We start from the raw sequence: 12,829 nt of genomic DNA on the forward strand, positions 1-12,829 counted from the left end.
TTTTTCCATTCTTCTAACATGTCAGAGTACTTGGAACTTATAGACCAACTGTTGTGATGATGTGCATAGGGTTTGTAAGGTCTCTGTGAATGTTATTGTGACCATTTGACATTGACCTAGTTCTCCTAATGCCGAATCTGTTCATCAAATAGTAGTAATTGGCATTTAGTCGTGACAATGCTGTCTTCCACATAAATTCCTTATATGGAGCTATGACATCTCCTTTACCCCATTTCTATAATTAGAAAATCTTTATTGTCTCCTTTCATTTGTTCTTTCCTCTCAAAACCTTACAGTAGTCTGGAACAACTGAATCTTAGTCAGTCAGTTGATGGGCTCCACTACCTCAAATGTTCTTAAAATTTAAATCCACATCTTTGTCTATGTATCTACCTTCTCTATAATGTTGCCACTTGATATGAAAATTTTTGTATTAATGGAAAACCTCTATAATTGGCTGATGAGTGCTCAGCATTTTAAAACTGTTGTAATACTTAGAACATTTAATAAAATGATGTAGTACGAAACGATCGTACTAAATCACCGGAGTCATTCTTGTTGCTTATTTTGATTATAATCACCCCACGGATTTTTATGGATGACACCATACAGAATTCTGGTGCATCTAAATTAAGTACCATATTCATTTGAATCTAAATTTTTGCTGAACTTATATAATTATATATATGTATATATATAATTATACACACACACACACACACACACATCAGGTCATCCCATAAGTTGTGCCCGATTTTGCCTTTTTTAAAATTGAACGAAATTTGAATAGTATTTTAGAATGTCTAATAGAATTAAAAATTATTTTTATGCATTTGTGTACATTTAAACTAATTAAATATTATTTTACAGAATAATAGAATTAAAATTTCTTTGATTAAAACCCTTTCTTACATGGAAGTATCCAAAGAACATTTGAGGCACATAATGCTTTATGATTATAAAAAAAAGGAAAATCTGCTGCTGAAGCCACTTGAAACGTAGTCAGTTTATGGGAAAGAATGCTTGAATGAAAGAACTTGCAGAAGATGGTTTTCAAAATTCAGAAGTGGAGATTTCAGCCTTGAAGATGAAGATCAAACAGGATGTCTAGTTGAGTTTCATGATAAGCTCCCTGAAGTGTTACTTGATGAAAATCCTGCATTATCAGTTGAAGAATTGGCAATAAAGCTTAGTTCAAACCATAAAACTGTTCATCGTCATCTTCAACAACTTAGAAAGGTTCCTAAACTTGGAAAATTGGTGCCTCATGAATTGTCCGAAAGCAACTGCAAATCCCGAGTTGACATCTGCTCTTCTCTCCATTCTCGCAAACTCATTTCACCCTTTTTGGATAGACTTGTGACGAAAAATGGATCTTCTGTCGAAATGTTAAACGTCATAAACTGTCGCTTGGTAAAAGGGAAAAAGCTCAACCACAACCGAGAAGGGAACTTCATGGGAAAATGGTTCATCTCTCTATCTGGTGGGATTGCAAAAGAGTAATTCACTTTGAATTGTTACCACCTAATGCAACAATCAATGCTCAAGTCTACTGTCAGCAATTAGTGTTTGAACCAAGCTTTGAAGAAAAAAAAGACCCGATTTAGTGAATCGAAAAGGATTGATGTTTCATCAGGACAATGCACGATCCCACACTGCAAAGATCACATCAGAGAAGATCAAAGAGCTTGGCTGGGAAAAAATTCCTCATCCACCTTATTCTCCCGACCTTGCTCCTTCAGACTACCATTTGTTTCGTAGTTTACAGAATCATTTGGGGGACATAACTTTTGCAAGCCAGGAAGAGGTCGAAATTGACATTTCAGAGTTCTTCGCTTTGAAGCCAAAAGAGTTTTACATTGATGGGATTAAAAAGCTTGTAAATACATGGAAGGAAGTCATAGATAATCAGGGAAAGTACATTGACGATTCAATTAAATATAACATTTGACCACTTGTTTTCTTTATTCAAAATTTGGACAGAACTAATGGGATGACCTGATATATATGTATATATACCACTATATATATATATTTATATATATATATGCATATCATTATGTATATATATATATGTATTTGTATGCTTGTGTTTGTCCCCCACCATCACTTCATAATCAATGTTGGTGTGTTTATGTGTATGTGTATATATATAAACATATATATATGGTATTTCATTGATTGCTCCTGTTAACATACTTAAGTTTAATTCATTCTCACTAATTCAGAATTATCTGGTTGTGGTAAATCTACTTCAGCAAAAGGCGGATGTTAATGATAATATGATATTCTCATTACACAATTACACAGATTTGCAATCAATTTCTATCTATCAAATTTTAGTCAAAAGGCAGTGGTTCACATCAGGCTGGTAGAAATAACTGATTTTTGGCTTTGTACATAGAGATTGAAACTGGAACTATGTGGGTAATTTGACTTCACTATATCTCCCTCTTCTGATAACCACTTGCTTCGCCTTGATCTCCTCCACCATCATTGCCCTGCCTTGACCTCATCCACCATCATCACCCTATTATAAACTAGCGAACGCATAATGGGATTCCCACTCGCTTTCTAACCCTTGCCGAAGAATAACGGATCGCTCATGAATCAGATAAGATAACGATATTTTTTTTCTTTCAACCTCATTTCATCTACTCACCATTCTTGCACAAATCATTATTCTGTCTAATGTACTTTTCGTTAGTCTCATTCACTCAGTTATTAAAGTCTTATCACACAGCAACCTCTCTATTCTCTAAAATTTGTCTTTCTCAGATTTTTCAAATCTATTTTTTTGCTCTCGCATTACACTACGGTTAGCAGACCCTCTTCCTAGTTAGAGGTGCAACCGCCCTCCCACCCCCTCCACCAGTACCGGAAGTTCCTATCCTTTGCCATCCCTGGGTTGCTTCCTATGAATACTGCAAAAGGCATTCCACCATCCCCACCCCCAGTCTCGCGCTATCTCCTATGTAAGGTAATGATCGTATAGTGCAAAATATGAAAGGGTAGTGTTATGCAGGTTGAACTGAATCCTACTGTATTGCTTGCTCATGAATTCTGCCAAATGCGAGTTTTCTTTTCAGGTACATGAAGCTACTGTCCCCCGTCCCAGGGTCTCTAGGGCCCATACCTCTCACACCCTCAGGGTTGACACACTGAAAGGTAGGTCTGGCGAGATTGTTGAGATGCTTGAACGGAGATGTGTCGATATATGTTGCATCCAAGAAGTGAGGTGGAGAGGAGGTTCTGCTAGGTTCTTCACAGGCAAAGAACACAGGTACAAGATTTTCTGGGCAGGGAACACTGACGGGGTTGGGGGTGTGGGTATACTTCTCGCTGAAAAGTGGGTAGTTAAGGTAATTGAGGTAGTCAGAGTATGCGACAGAGTACTTAAGATTAGATTAGTGCTTCATCATGGATTAGCGACCATTATATCGGCCTATGCCTCTCAGCCAGGGCTACCCGATTGACAGAAAGACAGATTCTATGACACCCTACTGCAGACTACCTCGTTGACGAATGACAGGGACCTTCTCTTTGTGGCTGGTGACTTCAATGAGCATGTTGGACAACATGCTGGGGGCTTCCATGGTGTACATGGAGGCTATGGTTATGGTTCCTGCAACGAGGAGGGAACCAAGCTGCTGGAGTTCTGCGATGCAAATGATCTTATGGTTTGCAACACTAACTTCAGGAAACCTACCAGCCACCTAGTCACCTACCGATTGGGCCGACATACTAGCCAAATTGACTACATCCTTGCCAGAAAAAGGGAAAGATGGCTGCTTATAAAAGCCAAAACCTTCCCAGGCGAAGAATGTACCCCACAACATAGACTGGTAGTTAGTGACTTTAGGATCAGGACTAAGAGGACGACCAGAAGATGACCAACATGGAGAAGAAGGGTCTGGAAGCTTAAAGATCCTGTGAATGGACAGAGACTTAGGGACATATTACTTGAAGCCTTTGATGAAATAGAAGGGGATATAGCTTCACATGGGGTAGAAGACAACTGGAGGTCTCTAAGGGACAACCTGCTGAGAGCCACTGACCAGATCTGTGGATGGTGCAAAGTCCCCTATAATCCCAAAATAATGTGGTGGTGGAACAACATTGTAGACAGGGCTATCAGAGAAAAGAGACAGGCTTGGAAGGACTGGAAGAATGGTGGTAGCAGGGAATTGTATCAGACTGCCAGAAGAGAAGCTAGGAGACAGGTTTACTTAGCCAGAGGGGAAGCAGATAAGAAAAAATTTGCCAATGTTCAGCGCCGTGAGGACCAAAGACTTGAGGTATTTCGTGTTGCAAGACTGTGTGTGAATGAGAATCGTGATGTTGTAGGAGAGAAATGTGTTTGCATGGATGATGGTTCACTTGCACTAAGTGAGGCTGCAGAGAAGTTTGGAGACACCACTATGAAAGGTTGCTGAATAAAGAAAATGATTGGGAGAAAGAGAGTCTGCCAAATGTCGACCCAACAGAGGGACCAGCTATCCGAGTTGACAGTACCTTGGTAGATAAAGCAATTAAGAGTATGAAGACAGGGAAAGCCCCCCCCCCCCCCCCCCCGGCCCATCAGGAATCACTGCAGAGATGCTCAAAATATCTGGCAGTGTCGGCTATAACCTAGTCACCCGTATAATTAACCAGGTGATAGACGAAAGAGTCATACCCAATGATTGGTGTAGCAGCATAATAGTCAACTGCTACATAGGTAAAAGTGACATTTTAGATATAAATAATTACAGAGGTATCAAGTTGTTGGATAAGGTAATGAAGGTCACGGAGAGGGTCATAGCCCAACTAGTTAGGGAAAGAGTCAGTTTAGATGAGATGCAGTTTGGGTTTGTGCCAGGGAAAAGCACCACTGATGCTATATTTCTGGTAAGATAGCTGCAGGAGAAATACCTAGCCAAAGATAAACCTCTGTACCTGGCTTTTGTTGACAGGGTCCCCCAATCTCTTATCTGGTGGTCAATGAGGAAACTAGGGATAGATGAATGGCTAGTGAGAGATGTACAGGGATGCTGTCAGTAAGGTGAGGGTTGGTAACGAGTACAGTGAAGAATTCCGGGTAGAGGTAGATGTCCACCAATGTTCAATCCTCAGCCCCCTCCTATTTATCATAATCCTCCAGGCAATAACAGAGGAATTCAAGACAGGATGCACCTGGGAGATCCTCTATGCTGACAACCTTGCCCTAATTGCTGAGTCACTATCAGAACTCGAGAAGTTTCAGGTGTGGAAACAAGGATTAGAATCGAAGGGCCTTAGAGTCAACCTAGCTAAAACCAAAGTCCTAATAAGTAGGGTGGCAGGCAAACCACAAATCCCTTCAGGTGGATGGCCCTGCTCGATCTGTAGAAAAGGTGTAGGTAGAAACTCTGTAAGATGTACCCAGTGTAAGCTATGGACACATAAGAGGTGCAGCAATATCAAAGGAAGGCTAACTGGGAAGATAGTTTTTGTATGTGGCAGATACTCAGGAGTAATAAACACTGAAAATGTGCAGAGAACAACTTCCGCCACATTCCAGGGAGAAAAACTAGAAGTAGTTGATAGCTTCTGTTACCTAGGTGACCAAATCAGTAGCGTAGGAGGGTGCACTGAAAGTGTAGCTGCTAGAATAAGAATAGCCTTGGCTAAGTTCAGAGAGCTCTTACCTCTACTGGTGACAGGGCCTCTCGCTCAGAGTAAAAGATAGACTGTACGATGCATGTGTACGAACAGCCATGCTACATGGCAGTGAAACATGGGCTGTGACAGCTGAGGATATGCGTAAGCTCGCAAGGAATGAAGCCAGCATGCTCTGATGGATGTGTAATGCCAGTGTGCATACTCGACTGAGTGTTAGTACCCTGAGAGAAAGGTTGGACCTAAGAAGCATCAGATGTGGTGTGCAAGAGAGACGACTGCGCTGGTATGGTCATGTGGTGAGAATGGATGAGGATAGCTGTGTGAAAAAGTGCCATACCCTAGCAGTTGAGGGAACCTGTGGAAGAGGTAGACCCAGGAAGACCTGGGATGAGGTGGTGAAGCACGACCTTCAAACATTGGGCCTCACCGAGGCAATGACTAGTGACCGGGACCTCTGGAAATATGCTGTGCTCCAGAAGACTCGGCAAGCGCAAGTGTGACCATAACCTTGTGGCCTATGCTAGGGGGTAACCAGTCCACTTATGCATGCCTTTTCTTCATTGGACACTAAACTCTGCTTGTGAAGACCAGTTGAGGCAAGTGAAATTGAAGTCGAAATCAAACTCGGTGACCGACAACCGTTGCTAGTGGAGCGCTAAGAGTACCATACGAGTGAGATCATTCCTGAGCAACAAACTGGCCTTCGTGCTGGTGGCACGTTAAGCACACCGTTTGAGCGTGATCGTTACCGCATCGCCTTACTAGCACTTGTGCTGGTGGCACGTGAGACATTCAAGCGAGGACGTCGCCAGTGCTGCTGGACTGGCTCCTGTGCAGGTGGCACATAAAAAGCACCATTTGGACGTGGCCGTTGCCAGTACTACCAAACTGGCCCTCATACCGGTGGCACGTAAAAGCACCCACTACACTCTTGGAGTGGTTGGCGTTAGGAAGGGCATCCAGCTGTAGAAACTCTGCCAGACAGTCAAATCGTCCAACCCATGCTAGCATGGAAAGTGGACACTAAATGATAATGATATGTGTGTATACTAACCATTCATAATGTTTCTTTTCTATTTAATCAGTGTCTCTTTTTGGAAGTATGCTGTTACAGGAGGTAATTACAATCAGGAATTGAAAGTATGGAGTTGTGTCTCCTGGACCTGTTTACAAACAATTAGGTATATAACCTTTATAATCTGGTCTTTTATTTTGGCCCATTTTTACTTCATTGTCTACATAATTAGTTTGCATTTTTCCAACTGTATTTTCAGTTGAATTCATGATTTTTCCTGTATTTTAATATCTTTCATTGACAGATTCTTAGATCCACCATCACATCTTGAGACCAAAACTGAGCTTTGCATGAAAGTTGCATTAGATTTAAGTGCACGATATTTAGTTTTAACAGATTTCCGACGCAAAGTAAGTTAATGTTTTTTTTTAAACCTTTTAAATGTTCATTTTTCCCTTCTCTATTTTTACCATTGTCTCTGTTTTCATCGATGTATTGTTCCTGTCATCATCATCATCATCATCATTTAGCGTCCGTTTTCCATGCTAGCATGGGTTGGACGGTTCAACTGGGGTCTGGGGAGCCCGAAGGCTGCACCAGGCCAGTCAGATCTGGCAGTGTTTCTACAGCTGGATGCCCTTCCTAACGCCAACCACTCCGAGAGTGTAGTGGGTGATTTTATGTGCCACCGACACTGGTGCCAGACGAGGCTGGCGAACGGCCACGCTCGGATGGTGTTTTTATGTGCCACCGACACAGGTGCCAGATGAGGCTGGCGGACGGCCACGATCGGATGGTGTTTGTTACGTCCCCAAAGCACGGAGGCCAGTCGATGCGGTACTGGCTACGGCCACGTTCGGATGATTTTCTTGTGTGCCACCGGCACTGGTACCACAAAGATACAAATTCCATTGATGTTCATCTATTTTGATTTGTTTTGATTTGATTTGATTTTCACTTGCCTCAACAGGTCTTCACAAGTGTCACAAGAAGGAAGGTATGCACAGGTGGACTGACTACGTCCCAGGTAGGGGCCACGGGTTATGGCCTGACTAGTCTTGCCGGGTCTTCGGATGGTGTTTTTATGTGCCACCGACACAGGTGCCAGTTGATATAAAAAACAGTTTTGTCATACACCAATTTCTTGAATGCATTACAATTCCTCTATGTTCAACACTAAGTTTATAAACTTAGTCATACTGTATCTACTAAGGTTTCAACACTCTCAGTCATATATACCAAATTTATTCATTGTTTTCAATGGTTGATCAGTACTCATCATCTTTATTATGATTATTATTTCCATGCTTGAATGAATTGGACAGGTGTTCTCTATCACAACGTCTCTGCATTTTTTGTGGTCTTTGTCATCTCTTTAGTGGATTTCAGTTTTAAGATCATTTGTCACTACCCCTTCCCATTTCTTCCTTGGTTTTCTCTTCCAAAGATTTCTTGTTTTGGATTATTTGGCACTTCTTTACCAAACTATTCTCCTCCATACATATCATGTCTGCACCAATGAAGTTTTCTGTCTTGCACACTGCATTTGATTCCTTTTATTCCCAATTTTTCTCTCAGGTCATTTGTGCTTTGCACACTAACATTACCCATCCATTGGAGCATTGTTTGCATCATTTCTTTCCAGCTTTTGTACTCCTTTGTATTTGATGCCCATGTTTCACTCCCATTCAGCATCATACTTCATGCACACGCACCATACAATCTAATCTTCACTTGGAGACTTCCATTGTTGCCATTGAGGTAACTGCCTGAACTTTTTCCAATCCAGTCTTATTCTGGCTACTTCAGGCCTTTTAGGTTACAAGCTATCAATAACTTCTCAGAAAATTTTTGATCATTCGTATGACTTTATTTCATAGGTGTTCTTATTGCTAATTATTACTGTGCATCTGCTACATGACAAAATCTATTTTTTTCCCTGTCAGGCCTGCTTGAGACTCCACTGCATCTCTTGTGCATCAAAAGTTTACATTTGGAAGATGGTATAGAGTCCCTACTTAATCCTTCTCTGCATTGAACGAGGCCATCTTCCAGATGGCAGTAGAATCCTATCTGCTTTTTTGTTCCTGTTAACTAAAACTTTTGAATTTTACTATGTTTACTTTGAGACTTCTTGATTCTAGGCTTTTATTTCATGTTTGGAATTTCTCCTCTAATTCTGTTCAATAGCTTCAGCTAATTTTCTTTGAGAAGAATGATAATTGTGTATTTTAAGTGTTAACTTTTGACATGTATCAACTGGAGTTAGTATGGCTAATAGTTTGTGGTTTAGAGGTCATACTTTATAAAAAAGCTATATAGGAAAGCTTTTTATGTTATGTAAATATTTTAATATTCTTCAACATATTGTTGTTTGATATTTTCTTCATAGGTTCTGTACATTTTGAACTTGCACCAAGACCACAAAGCTGAAACAGTTTATATATCATCAATCTCTGAATTCCTACTTGCCCGACCATGTCTTAGTTTTGCTATACTTGATGCCCGTTCTGAAAAATTCCGTCAGTCTCTTGAAGATGACACATTTCTTGAAGAATTGACTACTGGTAGGGTTTTTTTCCTATCAACTTTTACTAAATTACTTGACTATTTTTTTCATTTTGTGTAAATTTTATTTCTATTTGTGTGTGTCTGCATTTATTTTTCCATGCTAGTTAGGGATGGGTTTTGCAAATTTAAACTTCTGTATACTATTGAAACAGTTGTTTTTGAGTTTTTTGGATATGGACCTGGGCATGTGGTTAAGAATTACACTTTACAAAAATATCTGCTACTAATTAAATTTGATAGATGATATCATTTGATATATATAATGTTTATATTTCAATGCAGGGTGAAAGGTAGAACATTTAAACAAAAATACCATGTGGTATTCATGCTTCACAGTCAGCTGTTTTTGTGCTAATGTTCACTTTGCATTTAGCATCTTTCAAGATAGCTGAAATATGTACCAAAGAAGTACTGGGGTTGATATATTCAACTAAAAACCCTTGAATGTAGTGTTGTAATTGAATGACTGAAATATTTAAATAAATAAATTACAGACTTACAAACCTGGTGAACTGTTACTATCAAATTAACTGAAGCAACCAGTGTTTCCTACAGACATGAAGCTGTAGTCATAAATGTACTGTCTTGATGGAACTAAAATATCTAAATAGCTTCTTTTGATTATAAAATATATTATTAAAAAGCATCTAAAGAAATGCATTTTCAACTTAAATATTTGTGTTCTTAAATTGAAGGAGAAATTGAGCAGGATAATTCTAAGAAACTTTTTGAGGATGAAGATAGTACAATAGTTGATGGTGTTCTTGTTGAGCTGTATGCTGTTCATAGCACGTAAGTAGTAATTAACAATTAACTTGTGTGGAAAATAGTGATTGCTTAATTTAGAAATATATTGTCCTCATATTTCAAAATATATTCATTTCTTTATCTTGCTAAAATTTTTTTGTTTTTTTACAGAATATTGCAAGAGCTTAATATTCGATTCAAAACTGAAGTTGCTCACTCTGACAGTGAAGTTCAGGCTGTTGGTTCTAAATCACAAGATGGGATAGGTAAGTGTGATGAGAAATTAATACTGGTATTATGTAGTTTGAATGTCTGTTAGTGGTTAAAACCTAAATTTTTATGAGGCGAGGGTTGGCAACAGGAAGGGGATCTAATTAGAAAAAAAATTAATAAACTCTTTGACTCATGGTGAAGTGGATATTAAAATGACGATGATGAATATTTTGTTAGCTTTGAGTTTAAAATCATCTACTAGCTTGAAATCATCATCATTTAGCGTCTGTTTTCCATACTGGCATGGGTTAGATAGTTTGACTGAAGATGGTAAGCCAGAGAGCCGCAACAGGCTTCAGTTGTCTGTTTTGGTTTGGTTTCTATGACTGGATGCCCTTCGTAATGCCAACCACTTTACAGAGTGTACTGGGAGTCTTTTATGTGTCACCAGCATGAGTGCCCCTTACATGTTGCTGGTACAGTTACTTTTTACGTGTCACCGACACTGGTCATGACCATGATTTCACTTAGCTTGACATGTCTTCTCAAGTACAGCAAATTGCCAGATGCCTTGATCACTTGTTATTACCTCTGTGAGACTCATCAACCAAAAATCATGTTTCAGCACCTCGTCCCTTGTCTTCCTGGGTTTACTTTTTCCACAGCTTCCCTCCTCAATAGGTAATGGGAAAAAAAAACTCACAATAATGTACTCTCTGTAAGAGGTTCTGATGCTGTCAAGACCTGCAATAATTTAATCACATTGTAATGTCTTCAACAGGAGAAAGAAATCATGTTAGTCTTTTTGACTGATCTTCTTATTAGTATTTTTGATTGTGACTACTCAAACCTCAAATCAAGGAGGAACTTCTATATTTGCGAGGCTTATTAAAAGCATGTTATAGTACTAAGCTTTACTTATGAATACTCAGCATTACAAAATCTAATCCCTTATGATGACCTTGCTCATGTTTCAGAGCCAAAGCTGTATAAAGATTACAAAATCTGTATATCTATTTGGAGTTAGAAAATACTTTTGTCTTGGAAACCTACTAATATCCCTCTGCTAGTCAGAAGGCATCCTAATCTAGAGCATTGTCCACACATTTGAACTCCCTACCCCATCTCTCTCTCTCTCTCACACACACACACACACTCATCATCTTGCTTTCTTTCTCTCACAATCGTAGATAAAACTCTACAATCCCACTGGCCCTCTTATAGATTGTTACCTCTTTTGAGGTTGGGTGGTAAATCTTTTGGGCTAGTTGTCCACATTTGAAGAAGCATTATGTGATATTATTCAGAAGAGATCATTATACTTTTTGCTTTAATCAATATAGGTGAGAATAAACATTTTTCCATTTCAGAAAATGAATATTTGAAATGCATTTTTTTTTAAAATTTTAGTTTTAAAAGATGGACTTTCTGATGTCAGTAATATTATGGATACATCCGTCCCTGATTCCAGTGAGTCTTCTCGTGGAGAAAAAGCTCCTGTACTTCTCACACCTGATGCCTTTACTAGGTTAATATTTGTTAATATCTCCTTTTGTTTTATTACATCCATCTTTTCATTATTAATGGAAAAATAAAATAAATTTGAAATGAAAGGTAGAATCTGGATACTGTTTTTTGTGAGTTAAATTAACTGCTATGTTGTTGGCTTTTATTGTTCTCATTAACTGTTAGGGTCTAGTTACTAATTTTAAGTGCTTTGCACAAGATAAATAATACTGGTTTAGCTGTTGAGTGGACATTGTCATGTAGGTTATAATATCTCCATTAATAACTCTGATTGTCTTGATAAGATTAAGGGTAAATTTTGAAGTGAGATCATTTTGTCTTTGCTTATATATGGTTTAATATTTATACTTTTGATAATACATTGTAATGATATGTATTTATTTTTCAGTAAACCCTACTCTCTCCAAACTATTTCTGCAAATAGTAGTTTTACTCAAGTTTCTGCGATGGAGGACAGTACAGAATGTCACCCTCTTGCAACAGGTGTGGGAAGAAATGGCAATAGTGATGCTGTTGCTACTGCTGCTGTTAGTGTTACAGCTTGTAATAATACCGTGTCACATACCTCCAGCCCTAATAGCAGTCTAGTCTCATCTCAATCACCACTTAAGAATAAAGATACAAACATGACTTCGGTGTCCACAATTTCACCTGTGGTTTCTATTGATTCTTCCCATTCACCAGTTGTAACTAATCTACCATTACAGAACATATTTTCAGAACCAACAAAGATCAGTGTTGAAGAGCTATTCAAGATGAGCCAGCAAGTTTCGGTGAGCAGTGTAAGGCTTTTATTATTTCTTTGTGTAAAATACAGATTGAAATAAAATATGTGTATGTATGATGAGATACAGATTGAATACATATGTGAAAACGTGATGAAAAAGAAGAGGTTATTCTAAGGGTAGCCAAGTTAATCAGTTCTTCTATATTATTGATACTTATGTTATCGAATCAGAAAAGTTGACTGTGCATTGATTTATAACTCAGTACGGAAGGGAGTTAAACTAGAATACTATGGTGTATCTGATCTGGAAATATACTATCTTAGTCCTTTCACAGTTCTTGACTTGAGGCTAAATGTTTTTGTAAGATTATATATTTTTTAAACTC

At 38.7% G+C, this 12,829-nt stretch overlaps 1 protein-coding gene across 3 annotated transcripts in view; it reads left to right on the forward strand.

Moving 5' to 3' along the window:
• Nucleotides 1-12,829, forward strand: part of LOC115210509 (enhancer of mRNA-decapping protein 4) — a 59,986-nt gene that overhangs the window by 24,354 nt on the left and 22,803 nt on the right. For 2 of the 3 annotated variants that reach the window (XM_029779115.2, XM_029779125.2), the window contains exons 10-16: nucleotides 6,729-6,824; nucleotides 6,963-7,068; nucleotides 9,051-9,225; nucleotides 9,925-10,021; nucleotides 10,148-10,242; nucleotides 11,600-11,717; nucleotides 12,105-12,498. In XM_029779115.2, the coding sequence (XP_029634975.1) occupies nucleotides 6,729-6,824; nucleotides 6,963-7,068; nucleotides 9,051-9,225; nucleotides 9,925-10,021; nucleotides 10,148-10,242; nucleotides 11,600-11,717; nucleotides 12,105-12,498 (1,081 nt within the window). The remainder of the gene's footprint in view (nucleotides 1-6,728; nucleotides 6,825-6,962; nucleotides 7,069-9,050; nucleotides 9,226-9,924; nucleotides 10,022-10,147; nucleotides 10,243-11,599; nucleotides 11,718-12,104; nucleotides 12,499-12,829) is intronic. The other variant, XM_029779120.2, reaches the window with a different exon arrangement.

This window comes from Octopus sinensis, linkage group LG1 (assembly GCF_006345805.1).
Source record: "Octopus sinensis linkage group LG1, ASM634580v1, whole genome shotgun sequence".
Taxonomy (NCBI): Eukaryota; Metazoa; Mollusca; class Cephalopoda; order Octopoda; family Octopodidae; genus Octopus; species Octopus sinensis.